This window comes from Maniola jurtina, chromosome 6 (genome assembly GCF_905333055.1).
Source record: "Maniola jurtina chromosome 6, ilManJurt1.1, whole genome shotgun sequence".
NCBI lineage: Eukaryota > Metazoa > Arthropoda > Insecta > Lepidoptera > Nymphalidae > Maniola > Maniola jurtina.
This window is the reverse complement of record NC_060034.1, coordinates 4,506,164-4,521,538: the sequence shown is the minus strand read 5'-3', so window position 1 is coordinate 4,521,538 and position 15,375 is coordinate 4,506,164. Positions and strand designations below refer to the sequence as shown.

Genomic DNA, 15,375 nt, shown 5'->3' with positions numbered 1-15,375 from the left:
TAATGAACAATCTTATGCTAGTATATTGTAAAGCCCTTGCAACCAACTGGTAAATAGTGACGGCCAGAATTTTTTTTTATATATGCAATATTTCAACAAATTGAAACAGATGAGAGCATATTATAAAGACTTAAAAAAATTGCCCTTTTACATTGAATAACTTATTTTTTTTTTGGGGAAACTGCTTCTATCATCTATATTAGTAGAAGTCTGTAGGATGAAGCATTGAACCCTGATACTCCCTGAACGCCTTACTGCCTTTTCAGCGTTACATTAAACTCCAAGAAAGTTTAAGACTGATGGAACGGGGAGATACCTGCCTGCTAATGGAACGTTAGGAGCAACTTCCAGGTGAAATTTCCCTTTAACATTTGGTGACATTTAAGTTCAGTCTTTTACATAGATTGGGTGTTATAGATACCTAAATAAAAAGGCGGCATTGGAAAAGAGGGAATCATTCTCGATTGCTTTGCTGCAGAAAATCTTTTACAAGCAGTCCCCAAGCAAGGAAACCCTTAAAATCTGGATCAAGTCAAACGGGACAGTCACGCAAATTTTCATTAGGTCCTTCAAAGGTACTCGTAGGTATTGAGTCACACGTTTCTATAACGCACGCTGAAGCGGGGCTTGAGAGTTGAGGGCGATATAGCGATAACGATCAAGTAAAGCGATTAATCCAATAAATAATTTAAAAATTGATGAAAAAATTATAAGCATACTTGGGAATGGCAATACACATAGCTAATGATACCCGGATTGTAATTGGTAGGAAACACAGATCGCAGAAGAGTATTCCAAACCTTAGTTATGCCTATGAGGAATGATGACACAATATGTTTCGTACGTGTAGATGGTAGGTGTGTTGACGAATAAGGATGAAAACTCGTTCGGTGGTAAAATGGCGAAGAGGCGACAAGATCGAAAATTTCCTGTGCGCACTCTTCGAAATATATCCTCGAATATATAAAACACCGATAAGCCGACGACCTTACGGCGGTGATCGAGACTTGTTGAAGTTGAAGTTTCACCAGGAAAGGAGTCTTCGCCTATGAGTCTCCCAGCTCGACAATCAACAGCATCCAGAGCAGCTAGTTGGTATTTAGTGGAGCCTTCATAGGGATGACTTGTGCTTGATACAACGTAATCAGGTGGCGCGGCGTCAAGAACCTACTGCTTGACCTTGTTAGGAATGCCAAGTTTTTTTGTGGCGGTTGTGTTGATGTTACCAGAGACGTCGAGACCTAGGAGATCAATATGATCAATGGTATTAATGAAAATGGGATGATTAGAATAATGAATTTAAACATCATCAAACACCAATTAAACATCTAATATAACAAGTAGGTACATAACTACATACCATAATAGAAACGTACTAAAACACATAAATTGATCGGACAAGAGCTGGGAAGAATCACTGCAACAATATTGAAAACAAGCAATATGTAACGAAATATCTGACTAGTTAATTTTAAATTGTCTCAATTTTTATTTCAACATAGATTTCAAAAGCAGGAGCAATTTTCAAGAAAACTAGTAATTCTGTAGGACTTGGAGATAGTGCCTACATCTAAAGATAACGTATTTCACTTGCAGGTGATGGCATTGTGGTAGAAAAGAAATAAAGCATTGGGTAGATAAGGTTGGCTAGACATCATAACTGATATTTTAAAATATAAATAAATATAAATGCTACAGTTGAAAATGATGTGAGGCAGTTCCGTCAGAATCTTGGAGTGACGTAATTGGCGAGTGACGAAAATCAAAAGGTAGGTAGGCAGGTATTCCATATTTTCTATCAATCCAAACAAAACACATCAATCTTAAGGGCACATCAATCCATTGGCCGCCGATGAGTGTCCTTAAAAAATTGTCTGATCTACAATCATAGTATCATTTGTAAATTACTCCAAAGTTTAGTCTCAACAAAAGTGGTTTCCATAAAATATACTTAGATATGTCGCTTCTTACCGATTACAAATTATTATTTTAATATAAAAGTTGCAAAGATGTGAAGACCAAAAAGATTCATACAAAAGTCAAAGAAACCGGAAACTGGATGAGCGCAAGCATTTTTTGGATTGTATTAAATGAAAGTTTTCTTTTGGACCTAGGTAAGCAGTTGAGTGCTTCGGTCACATCGCAAGAAAGAACGCCAGCAATACTGAAAAATTCATGGTCACTGGTAAGATCGAAGCAAAGAGATCCCGCGAAAGTGGCCCGAAATGTTGGTCAGACCAAATAAAAGAAGCGGTCGACATACATATTATCTGCGATGCTATCTAAGCGGCAAGAAAAAGGGAGCAATGGAGGAATATCGTAGCAAAAATTGTATCTTGTATCCACGATCCTCAAAATTGTTGAGGGAACGACGCAGGAAGAAGAAGCTGTTGAGACCCATTGAATATATCTAAATAATAGCTAAAACAGAAGAGAAACCAATCGGCTAAATAGAACGTGTGTTCACCCAACTGATAATATATATCTACCTTGGTGTACTTACATATTTCAATCATTACCGTATTTCATGTTCACTTTGATACCTAAGGAAGGATTTACAACTGCGAGTTGAACGTTTTAACCTGCTCATCCTGAGTCACTCCTAGTGAGCTAGATAGTTACCATAATTATTGTTACCAAAACAGATATTATATGTAAATAGGTCCTCGTTTACAGAAAAATATCGATAGGTACTTATCTGTCACACATTTTTTCTTTATAATATTTGAAAGCCCCCAAATGGTAGGGTAATCTTCTATTTAACTAGGGAATGTATAAACAAAGTGCCATAAAGTTTTACATAGGTATGAGTGATGACGTTCCTGGCGCAGTGGTAGCACTGTGGTCTTATAGGTGGGAGTGCCGGGAATCCAAGTCAGGTGTGTAAAATTTTGCCTTTCAATTTGACAGTAAGATAGAATTTAATATTATACAGGAGCGCAAGCGCATGTATATAGTACCTACATTTTAAAATTTCCAATAATCCCAGAAATTTTAAAATGTAGGGAAGGATTGAAACCCTAACCGCAGCTTCCGCCCTCCCCCTCTTGTCTTTGGCCGTGAAGTGGGATATTCTATATTTGTGTTAAAAAATATAAGTAAACTAAAAATAATAATTAATACATAATAATATGAATTGGTAATTTGAATGTGCCTAGATAGGTATATAAATCATAAATGAATGAATACCTATGCTAATTCAATTTTTTACCGTAGAATTAACGCCTAACAGTATTTCTAAATAAAAATCTATGATAAATTACCGAATAGGCTTAATAAACTCGGCGAACAATTAAAAAAAAAATATTTTTGAATTGTACGGTAACGAAAAACCCATATTTTTAACGAACTTCAAAAAGGAGGAGGTTTTTAATTCGTCCGAATCATTTTTGTTACCAAATAAATATTTACTTTACTTACTTACCTATTCTATAGTTATTAAAATAAATCAATCAATAAAAAAATATTGATCTAGATGTAGGTAGGTACCTGCCTATTTTTCTTTTAAAATTCACATTATACTCGGAGGAGAATCATAAAAAATTAAAGAAGCTACGTAAGAAGAACTATTGGTTTTGATGTAACTAAATAGGTACTTATATTCAAGAAAATATCACATTTAAAAAGCGCATAAAAGTACTTATCCTATAAATGATTAGGTTCATTTCGTAGTAAGCTGAGTATATCACTCAAATGAGTCGAATGTCTATGACAATACGGACTATGGCCACTTACCTACTACAGCTGTACTAGTGTTGTGAAGTGTCACTTCGTATTCGGCAGCCATTTGCTTACAAAATTAGAATGAGTAAACTATTTATTAAAACCGCTTTAAATAAACTAATACAATCGCACCATATCATAATTTATTCCACACGGAATTGCGATTTAGATCAAAATTACATTGCCTAATAAAACAAATAATATGAAACTCACCGAGTATGATATATTACGAACGAGCACACGATTTCAGCGCTTATTACGTAGGGAACTTCGTGTTTGTTCGCGCTAATAAATATAGCGACGGGCTATCTCAATGGGAGAATGTTTTGATTGGTCAAATTTAAATTGCGCGCCACGCGGCGGCCAATCAGTAATTTTGCTTGGGCTTTATTTTTTGTTTATACTTACCTATATCTATCTTGCCATACGATTATAGCATCTTCTTGCACACATTTGAAAACTGTTTTCATTTTCACAAAGAATTTTATGTTGGCATTGGTGTTTTGAATGTGTGAGAAATGCTATTGCTAATGCGTTTGTAAAGGTGACGGGACGTCTGTACTCTGTCGTCTTCTTGAATGGCGATCTGTGGTTAAATTGTATTGTATTTTTGTGATTAAGTGGCATAATAAAAACAGCTGGCTTATGAAAATATTGAAGAGAAAATAGTTTTGTGCGATTAATCTATAATAACTTCAAGAAGTGTCCTGTAAATCACGAACTCTGTCATAAAGCTTCATTGAAGTCATGAACGATTTGCATTATTCGTGTAAAAGTGCAGTGATTGGAAAAACGCTATTGTTGTAAATCGAATGCGGTTTAGTGTTGCGGTAACTTGGTGCTTTTGATATGATATTAATTGACTGTTTTGCCGAAATGGTCAGTGTTTTCACTTATCATAACCTCAACGCTGAGGCTTGAATACGTCAGACTATTTTGCATCGCCCAGTGCGAGGCCTTGCGTGAAACTTAAGTTTATCTGTTATATATGATTCAACGCGAGTATCCAATGAACAACGGGTTTAGCACGGGAGAAGAAGATTCTAGAGGTAATTCAGATCAAATATGTTGCCTTGTGGATGACAACGAGCGATGCAGGCGACCTGCTGGTAACGCATCATACAGCAAGCGCATACAGAAAACTGTGGCGCAGAGGAGGCTCAAACTTAACATAGATCCTCAGGTATGTATCATCAATATTTGGGCTTAATTTCATTGATTAATTCATTCATTCAAACACAAATATACTATTATTAAGATAAGGACGAAAAAACTAAAGCTCTATATTATTTTTGTTGAAGGCTAGGCACACATACATCTGTGATTATCACAAAACAATGATACAATGTGCGAGGACAAAGCAAAGGAGGCCTAAGGACTCGGAGGATGACAGCAATGAGGCAGAGATGGACACTCCTGATGTAGACTGGTTTCAATTGCAAGTCAATACTCTAAGGAGGTATAAAAGACACTACAAAGTGCCTACTAGGCCAGGACTGAACAAAGCTCAACTTGCTGAAGTAAGTTTTTTTATTTACAATTTTTCTCTCATGTAAATCTGTGATCAGATATCTATAGAATATGGCTACTATTCAAAAGAAAGTGCACTAAACAAGGAAATTAATTTTCCTATTTAATTTCAAGGCTAAGAAGATTCCAATTTACTAAGTCTAGTGATTAATTTCATTGCTACAGTTACTCATATTTAGCATTAGAAATAATAAAAAAGCAACAATCGTTTTAATTTATTTTTATTATTATGTTTATATATATTTACATTGAAATCTCTACAGTGAAAATCTCACTATGATGTAAACATTCCTTGAATTGACTTAACTTTAAATCCATACCTACTCTCTCTCTTTATAACAAAAACTATGAGGCAGCAGTTGATCCCTTGAATTTTTTATACAAGGTCATTTGAAAAAAATAAAACAATTTCCATACAAAAAAAAAACTTGTGGACTAGTAGATTTTTTTTTTCATAATTTCAGGTTTTCCCCATAATACTCAAAAATAATTACTATTAGTAATAATGATGACTACAGTGACCACTTTCCAATCAACCTTGTATACAAATTTTGTTGTGATAAGTTACTTAATTTTTTTTTTCTATTTACAGGTGATACAGAAGCATTTCAAATCTTTGCCTGTCAATGAAAAGGAGATTATGGCATACTTTATTTATATGGTGAAAACGAATGGCAATAAATTAGACCAGAAAAATGGCATAAATTCAGACTCAGTGTAGTGTTATGTGTATTTAATTTATGAAATGTAGTTCTAATGTTAGATGTACAATGTAATTAGGTGATTTCTCTTCCTAAATTTACAATCAACATTCGAGAGATTGTCTTCTGCTTATTTTTTATAAAGTAGATCTCTAAAGCGCTCCAAAAAGTTAACACGTTTCATTGCTAATATGGTACACCATCACAGGAAACCATAGTTGCTGTGTCCTGTAGCCGTGAATGTGCACAGTTGCTGGTAGCTACTCCTGGTCACTGGAAACCGTAGTTGCTGTGACCGGTGGCAGCGATTAGATACAGTCGGTGGTTCATTGCTTGTTTTCCGTCAGTGTCACAATGAACATCAATGTAAACATGAATAAATTTTTAGCTAGGACTCTAGGTTTATGCTTGACCGATCTCATTAAGTAGGTACCTAAATCTTAAGGTGGAACATGCTTAAAATGGACTTTGAGAATTTTACAATTCCATTATACTCCTTTTCAGTTTACATTATGTAAAACTCAATGCTATGGTAGAACTCTTCACATCCCCAATCAAGATACAGATGTAATAAAATGGGTAAAAAGTAAGCAACAGACAATCTCAGCTTTTCAGTTTATGATTTTATAAAATGATCAAGGGTATGCCTGCATTGTGAAATTTTTATGTGATTTTTATGTGATGAATTGTAATTTAGGAAAAAACATACAAGTGATTTCAAACAATTATTGTCATATGAATGAATTTTGTGGGGAGAATTACAATACAATTTCACAGTGCAGATTTAGCCTAATTGGCTATATTGTATTTTTGAATTACTTTTATATTATATCAGTTGACAATTTGTATTAAGTGCATAGTTTTCAGTTATTCCTTGTGATTTATAGAAAATAAGATAGTTATATAAGATTTGCTCGAAAAGCATAAAGACATGGCTCCCATACATCACCTATATTGTCCAATTTGAATGATGTTTTGAGGCTTGATTCAATTGGTGGTTCGTCCAATGTCTCCTGTACTATCAACCATAGTGATCACAAAATAAGTAGTCCAATCTGAAGTTGCAACATGACAATCAGCATAGGTACAGTCAAAGGCCGTAAGTCTATAGCACTTTAATGATCATATTCCCGTGGCACGATTATGCACATGCGTTAGGTGTGTGGCGTGTTTATAGAAAAAGGTCACAAGTTCGACAGGTTTATGAAGCAATAGTTTCGCGGAATTGCTACTCGAATTCTGAGGCAGACTGTACAGCCAAGCTCACAACCACTCTGTGATCTGTTTTAATACACTGCACAGCGTGAGGAAACCTGCATGCCAGAGTTCTCTGTATTGTTCTCAAAGGTGTGTGATGTCCAATTCCCACTTGGCTAGCCTGGAGATCACAGACCCATGCTCAGAAGTGGGCCGGCGATGGGTTGATCATGATGATGATGAAAGTCATATTAAGACAGATTTATAGAGTGCACTTTGACTATGCTCAGACTTAAGTTTCAGTTAAAACGAGACGGATTTATGTTAATGATATAGCGCTGTCTCATTTTAACTGTTTGAAATCTAACCAAATTCAAAGTGCGATTGTGGCCTTAAGACTCATTGGACTACTTGTTTTGCGACTATGGACCAACTGTGCTCGGCGCAATCTAGTCTTCTACTGGGAATATGCGACTAGTGGAATCAGTGCACTCTTGAAAGTGCTTTTCAAGAATCAAACAGCATATGGAGCACAACAAACTAGCAATGATTGTTACTTTGTTGTATATTGTCCATTAGAGCGATGTAGATGCACAGAGCACAGTTCCCAATTTTTGTGCTTGATATATTGTATCAAAAATGCTTTGTGAACTCTATATTATACATAATAATATAGAAATAATGTAATTGTCTCAATGAAGTATCCACTATTTATTTCTCATTTTGTAGTTAGACAATGCTCTATGTACATAATATACATTTTCAGCATCAGATGTTATGATTGTTTATTGACAAGGGAAATGCAATGCTAATTAATATTTAAGAGAGATTTAATAGCATTAAAGTATAAAATGTAACTTTTATTACATTTTATTTAACAAACTTGTGTATAATTTTGAGCAACACGCCCAGCGGGGTTATTTGCTGACTCAGTGTCTAACACTCGACGTTAGCCACTGAACTCATTTGACATTTATTTTTAATCCATTGAAGGTTTTCTACGAACAATTATTTTAATGTGCTATGCTGCTATCATTCAGTAATAGACACTGAGTAAGTGAATCATCAGAGAGGACATTGCTCTCTTGGTCAAAATTTTGGCATTTCATATGACCAAACATGTACTGACAAAGTTAATGCGCCAGACACACTTCACGCTATTCAACCCATCTTCTAATTAAATCTTAGTATTTACCGCACACTTTCATTCTTAAAATAACACTCAACACAAGTCATGGTCAAGTCGGAATGAGTCATTACAATTATTTATTTATTTTGTATTCACTTTAATCCATCACTACAAGGCGAAGACAAAATATTCCTGCACACATTTAACACCTTCATGTATTTTTCAGACCAATGGTCTAATATGTTGGCAGAAGAGAATGTAGGATATAGGATCTTCCCCGATGATGGTTGCTTTCAATTAATTTGAGTTCTCGTCAGAGTCTGATGATATATCTATCCATGTTGAGGCGCCTTGCTTTGCTTTTATTTCGGCCGTTTGAGGAAGGGATGGTGTAACTGTAAAATAAAAAAAGTTGCCTTGAAAGTGACAACTTGTTTCTATTGACACAAATTTATTTATTTCTTTTGTTAATAATGTACACTGTCCTTACACCAAAGAAAAGGTGGATGGATTGCGTAAAAGATATATGTGTAAAAGGAGTGGAAAATGCGTTGACGTATGACAGAACAAGATTACCATAAATTCAATGATTGCGATTCACATTGTGATCACAATGATTGCGATTGTAATAATGATTGATGCAGTTTCCCGATATCGAGCAGCTGAATCCAAGTGTGTGGATACTGCTGCAGCAGATTAATAAAAAAACCGGCCAAGTGCGAGTCGGACTCGCACACCGAGGGTTCCGTAGTATTACGGGTATTTTTTTCGGCATTTTGCACGATAAATCAAAAACTATAAACTATATAAAAATAAATAATATCTGTTTAAGAATCTACAGGTAAATCCCTTTCATATTATGATACCCCACTTGGTATAGTTATCTTACTTTGAAATTATTTATTTTTAATTTTTAGTTTTCGGATTTATTCCTTTACTTGTGCAATAAGACCTACCTACCTGCCAAATTTCATGATTCTAGGTCAACGGGAAGTACCCTATAGGTTTCTTGACAGACAGGACGGACGGGCGGACGGAAAGACAGACAGACAACAAAGTGATCCTATATGGGTTCCGTTTTTCCTTTTGAGGTATGGAACCGTAAAAAAGAATGCATTACCATCATATTTGCTGGGCTCGGGCTTAGTATCTTGTCCGTCATCTGAAATCTCTGATAAATCTGAATCTGGCTCCATCTTCGCACTAATGATATGGTTCTTGAGTCGGATGCTAAGGTCTCTCATGGTCAGCGATTGTGCATGGTCGGTCGTTATCATGTCGGCAAAGTTTATTTTGGTCCTTTTTTGTCTGAAAAAAAGAATTTAAGTGGTGAAAAATCTTATGCTATTCGCACATTACCGAGATGAGAGTTCTGTATTCGAATTCGCTAAAATATCAGTAACAAATTTTAGTAGGTATTGTTATTGTAGAATGAGTTGTTTGCGGTACATCAGCCCCAGTCAATTTTTTAGGGTTCCGTAGTTCTATCGTACGCGTGTCGCTGTCGATGTTGCAGAGAACCGATATAGCCAAGTTGGTGAAAATAGACCACAAACTTTAACCAGCAGCTCGATTGCGGTACAATGAGAGCTACAATGTCACGGTCGCAATCACCTCAGTCATTCTACCGCAATCGAGCTGCTGATTGGTTGAAGCTCGCTGACTATTGGCTACAATGTAATTGCAACAAGAATAACATAAATTAAGCCAATAACAATTGCGATTGTAATAATGATTGATGCAGGTTTTAGGGGATTGAGCTACTGGTGTCTCCACAAACTGTTCTTTATAAATCGGAGCAAGTATGTACCTATGTTTAACTCTCGCCGATCCGACGTAAAATGCGTTTATCAGCGTCCATTTTCTCACAAAAGTCCACCTCAGACTGTTTTAGCCGATTATTCCCTAGTCCCTAATCATAATAATAACTGGATGATACCCGAGACCTCATCGTGGATTTTTTAAAGATCCCTTGGAAGTCTGATTTTCCCAATCCCTGGGAACTCTGATTTTCCCGGATAAAAAGTATCCATTTCCAGGCTGCAAATTATCTCTGTAAGTACTAAGTCGATATTGCCCGCGACTTTATCCGCGTGGAGTTAGGTTTTAAGAATCCAGTGGAAACTGAAAATTTCCCGGGACAAAAATAGCATATCCATCCTAGGAATGCAAGCTATCTCTGTCCCAAATTTCGTAAAAATCGGTTAAAACTGCTAGCTTTTCGTGGCCAATAATAAGTAGGTTTAAGTAGGTATATATGGATTAACTAGGTAGGAAGTAGGAACATAATATCTTACAATTGTTGAACTGTTGGTACATCTGTAGATACTCATTGAATAGTTAATCAAGAACTTTTTGTTTTCATAATGTCAATGATGCAGAACTAGGTTATTAGGCTAAGGACATCGACCTTCGCTAAGGTCGTAGAACCTAGATTGTCACATGGCGTAAACAACCATATAACCCAAAACACTGGTGACACTGCTACAGGACATACTTTCACTCTATCCAATTACGCATATGATGCTGTGATTTTGACAGTTTTTATTAGTGTATGTTCTTGCTTGTTACTCCCAAAAGTATTTGATGAGTGAAGCATCGTTTACTTCATCTAAGCGTTCCATTTGCTTAATATAACCCCAAGCATGGTGTGAGCATACGTGAAGAAAAATATAAATGAGACAAATTACGTAATTTTCCATCTATACAACATACAAAACATTACCGCGGCGTACGTTACTAATGAAGGATTTTGAAAATTTCCAAGAGATCTTTCAAAACGTAAATTCACGCGGATTCCCGCGGGAATAAGATAGTATGTTATGTTATGTATTGAGTTAGATATCAAAATATGTTTACTTCATATAGTATGATTATTATTATTTCTTCTTAAGTTAAATAGGTAATTATTGTGAGAATTTTACTCTTAAACTTGTCAGATAGTTCCCAATTCAAACATAATAATTCGGAATTCCATTTCAATTAACATAGTATATTAATTTCCATTAGCATAGTATTAAGTGTACATACGCCAGCCAAATCCTTATTTGATGCAACATTTAACTGGTCCAACCTTCACATTGTAATGACTTCAAACCAGGCCCATGTGACCTACTTTGAGACATTTAGTATTGGTGTTAAATACATATTGGAGGTAATAACCGATCATTAGCGTGTTATTGAAATAATATCTTGTAGTTTTGACCGATTTCAAAAAAGGAGGTTATTGTATCATGATTACGCGATTACCTTAAAGACCGATGTACGTAAGATAATTTTTTCACTATAGTAATTTACATACTTTCAGGACGGAAGGTTATAGTTATACATCTAGATATCATTCTTACGTACGTAGTAATATGCAAAAGTATATACTTGTCACTAATATTTTTGATACTAGCTGATGCCTGCGACTTCGTTCCTGTGGATAAACGTTTAAAAATCCAGTGGGAACTCATTGATTTTCCAGGATAAAAAGTAGCCTATATGTGTTAATCCAAGGTATTATCTATCTCCATTCCAAATCCGTCCAGTAGTTTTTGCGTGAAAGAGTAGCAAACATCCATACATACAAACTTTCGCGTTTATAATATTAAGTAGGATATGCACACTGATTTCATTTTTTTACTCATTATAGGAAGTTTGCAAGATGGTCCCATAACTTTATGGATCTAAATCCTTAATCCTGATGCTGCAGAGTTGCTGCCCGCCTGCCGCCACTGCGAAGTGTATAACTACATTCTGGGCCTTACCTCAAATTGTCGTCGCTTATAATTCCCTTCTTAACCAGATCAACCAAATTTTTGCACCTCTCTGCCGCACTTTGTATGGCTCTATGGACAATATTAGTATTGTAAATAGCAGCTCCAGTGAGATTTAGTAAACATAACTCCTTGTACTGGTTCATGCCAACCACTAAAAGACCACCACCGGTGTCGCCATCTTCTGTGGCACTTGTACATACTCCTTCCTCTATATGACTTGGATCTGATACTAGTATACTGAAAAAGTAAAATTATAACATAAACAATGTGATTTAAAGTTATGTATCAACTCATTGATATCTATAATTTATAATTAGTAAGATCAACTGTACCTACAATTTCTGCCATATAGCAAATCTGTCTAATCCCCAATCTCCCTAATTATGAAACCAGAATCAGCCTAATAAAGAGTAAATGATGACAATATTCATTACAATACACCACCTTATAATTTTTGAAGCAAAGCTTCTTATTGGTCATTTGGAATGAGGCCCTAACTCATAAAAAGTGAAACAAACATATGCAGTCATGAAACACACCACATTGGTTGATCAGTTTGGCCATAAGAGTGAGGGAGACAAAAGAGTTTTACAGGGATCTACAATAATTTCAGAAATCAGTTGTAAAACTGAGTACTGTGTAAGTTTTGAAAGAAAAGTATAGTGAGAGAAGAAAAATTCACAGCAAAAATAACATTATTTTTGACTTTTTGTTTATTCTTTTTAGTTTACGAATATATTGTTTTTAAAATAAACATGATTACAGAACCCCGCCTTATACATGTTCTAGCATACACTTGGCTAGTTATTATTTTTATATTGTAATTACCATTATTGTCTATAAATACCTACTTATTTTTAAATATAGCAAATGTCAAACACACTGGATAGTGATATAAAACTGTTGGTATAGGATCCTTCTCAGCCAATGTGTGTATGATGATATTTTCGCCACTTCTAGTCACATCTGGTCGCTTGAAATGTGCTAAGGACGCCAACGTGGCAATGCTGGAGCATTCTATTAAGTTGCCATCGTGATTCAAAATCTTTACGTCAACTCTTAATGACCACACCTAGAAATAGAAAGAATAAAAAATTAAAATGAGTAGCACTAATTACAGTATCTAATATTGTATATTGACTAAAATATTCACTGAGGATATATACCATAATTTTGGTTGGGTAAGAACTTTTATAATTAATAATGAAATAAATAAATATTATTATTTTACTTTAATAAACTTTAAAGCAGCCTTGTACAATGTTGGTTGCAGATAGACCACCTACTATTGTAGGTGGAAGACAATATCAAATGAGTTACAAGGTATGTACAGCTGGATCAAACAGTGCAGGTTTGCAGTGTGTAATAAATCCCTTTAAGGAACCCATATTCAGCTGTGGACAGCTATTGCTTCACATTGCAAGAGAAGCAATCAATTGATAGAACAAAAGAACAATTACCTTTTCTTCCACTACAATACACAAGGATTCAAGATCAATACACTTTGAATCCTTATAGCATTTCTCAAGCAGTCTATTTAAGTAGACAGTGAGATCAGTTTGGCGGTTGGCCTCAAACTGTGGTGCAGCCATGGGACTTATTTCCACATTGATGTAGAGAATACCCTCATTTGGCCTTATTTGTTTTGGTTGGACAACCTCACATGATACTTGTGCTAATACTCTGTAAAAATAAGGTGAGTTGGATATCAAATCGTTTGTGGGAATGAGTGTAATATTTTATAATAAAATTCCACAATCAATTTTAGACTTGCCTTTACACAAGTTTAAAAAATCTATTAAAAGTATGCTCCTGAAAAAAGCTTATTATACAATCGAAGATTATGTAAATGACAAAAAAGCTTGGATTTGATGCGCTCCAGCAATACACGGCGCTGCAATTGCTTGTATACAGTATGGCATATTATTGTAAATTGTACATTTGAAAAGAGCAACCGCCGAGTTTCTTGCTGGTTCTTCTCGGTAGGAACAGCATTCCGAACCAGTGGTAGATTATTTTGACGATTCAAAAGCACTTGTAAAAGTTTAATTGAATAAAAATAATTTGAATTTGAATTTGAATCATCAATACTAAAAGTGATATTTAAATCTGACAACGAAGACCTTATGATCAAGATTACTAAGTTAAATTTTTAGTTGGTTCATTCTACAGGCAAAATCAACTCTAGTTGTTCAGTTAAATTTTATATGTAAGAACTGAACTGAACAGTCAAGAACTGACAATTATCTTACAACTAATCTATGGGCTAATAATTTTTATTAGCCCATATTTTTTTTAATTTGATTTAAAACACATAGGGTTATCAGCAATCAAAACAGATCTTACATTTTTCGGATTACAAAAAATAAACAAATCTTACTTTGTTTCCCCTATAGAAACAATACAGCTACCGTATTCGGAACCAAATTTAATATATAGCTTTCGACTTTCATTGTAACTTCTGCCATCTAATCGCTGAAAATTAAATTAAACACATATTAAAATTATTAATGAATTAAAAAAATGATTGTTTCAAATCTTTATCTGAACTTACATGGCCTTCCGAAATTATTTTTTGCACAAAAGATTTTTCGCAATTCGACAGAAATACTTCCCTCATTTTAAATAATAAACTTATTATTTATTTACTTAAAATTATTATAAGGAGCGCATTTTTCAGTTTTGAGGTTATAAAATTGTTTTCAACCTTATTGCAATCTATTATCTATGGACATCGTCACTTGTCAAATAGAGAATAGATAAAATAAAATAACACACCGGTCATTTTATTTTATCGGTTTTTAGTAAATAATAATTATAATAATTATATTATGTATTTATTTACTTACTTAATTGCTCCCGAAATTAATAATAATGTGTAATCTGTCGATAACTTACTCAGTCTGACCAACGAAAGTAACTGGAAAAGCGCGGCAAATTCAAAAAATACCAGTAGTATGGAATGGATTTGGCAATTGCAGCCACAAAATTAGTTTAACAAACCTGGAATAACCTATCATAGAAAAGAAATGAAAATAAAGGAATTCCTAAGTATCAAATTAGGTTATTCCAGCTCTGTTATACTAATTTCCCGATCTGATCAATACTGTTTTTTTTTAATAAGTAGGTAAGTCGCGCTTTTCCTGCTCTACTTTCGTTTGCCTGACTCTAGCAAAGTTATATTTTTTAAAAAGTCCATAGGTACTAATAAGAATTAGTACTTCCTACTTCTATGGACCATACATACAGTTCCTAACAATAATAAGTAGGTAACCTTTGATTAACATACAATAGGTATAATCAAAGGTAATAACCTAGTTGGTAATTTCCT

The 15,375-nt window shown here is 34.6% G+C and overlaps 2 protein-coding genes across 2 annotated transcripts; one reads left to right on the top strand and one right to left on the bottom strand.

Moving 5' to 3' along the window:
- Nucleotides 1-3,941: 3,941 nt before the first annotated feature.
- LOC123866197 (histone deacetylase complex subunit SAP30 homolog) lies at nucleotides 3,942-8,033 on the top strand. Its single transcript, XM_045907606.1, has 3 exons — nucleotides 3,942-4,906; nucleotides 5,025-5,243; nucleotides 5,846-8,033. The coding sequence occupies exons 1-3, from the start codon at nucleotides 4,712-4,714 to the stop codon at nucleotides 5,972-5,974; spliced, it is 543 nt and encodes a 180-aa protein (XP_045763562.1). The 5' UTR covers nucleotides 3,942-4,711; the 3' UTR covers nucleotides 5,975-8,033.
- Nucleotides 7,848-14,768, bottom strand: LOC123866196 (exosome complex component RRP45). Its single transcript, XM_045907604.1, has 7 exons — nucleotides 14,599-14,768; nucleotides 14,425-14,519; nucleotides 13,505-13,727; nucleotides 12,896-13,116; nucleotides 12,033-12,281; nucleotides 9,401-9,588; nucleotides 7,848-8,675 (listed from the first exon to the last, which is right to left on the bottom strand). Exons 1-7 carry the CDS (start codon nucleotides 14,662-14,664, stop codon nucleotides 8,578-8,580), a joined length of 1,140 nt encoding a protein of 379 aa, XP_045763560.1. The 5' UTR covers nucleotides 14,665-14,768; the 3' UTR covers nucleotides 7,848-8,577.
- Nucleotides 14,769-15,375: the final 607 nt, after the last annotated feature.

Bases quoted from the DNA above. Each gene is read 5' to 3' on its own strand.
- LOC123866196 (XM_045907604.1), bottom strand. From the start codon at position 14,664: ATGAGGGAAGTATTTCTGTCGAATTGCGAAAAATCTTTTGTGCAAAAA. The intron at 14,520-14,598 runs GTAAGTTCAGAT...TTTAATTTTCAG, and splicing joins AAATAATTTCGGAAGGCCAT to CGATTAGATGGCAGAAGTTA. The intron at 13,728-14,424 runs GTAAGATTTGTT...TTATTTTTACAG, and splicing joins GTTTCTATAGGGGAAACAAA to AGTATTAGCACAAGTATCAT.
- LOC123866197 (XM_045907606.1), top strand. From the start codon at position 4,712: ATGATTCAACGCGAGTATCCAATGAACAACGGGTTTAGCACGGGAGAA. The intron at 4,907-5,024 runs GTATGTATCATC...TTTTTGTTGAAG, and splicing joins AACTTAACATAGATCCTCAG to GCTAGGCACACATACATCTG. The intron at 5,244-5,845 runs GTAAGTTTTTTT...TTCTATTTACAG, and splicing joins ACAAAGCTCAACTTGCTGAA to GTGATACAGAAGCATTTCAA.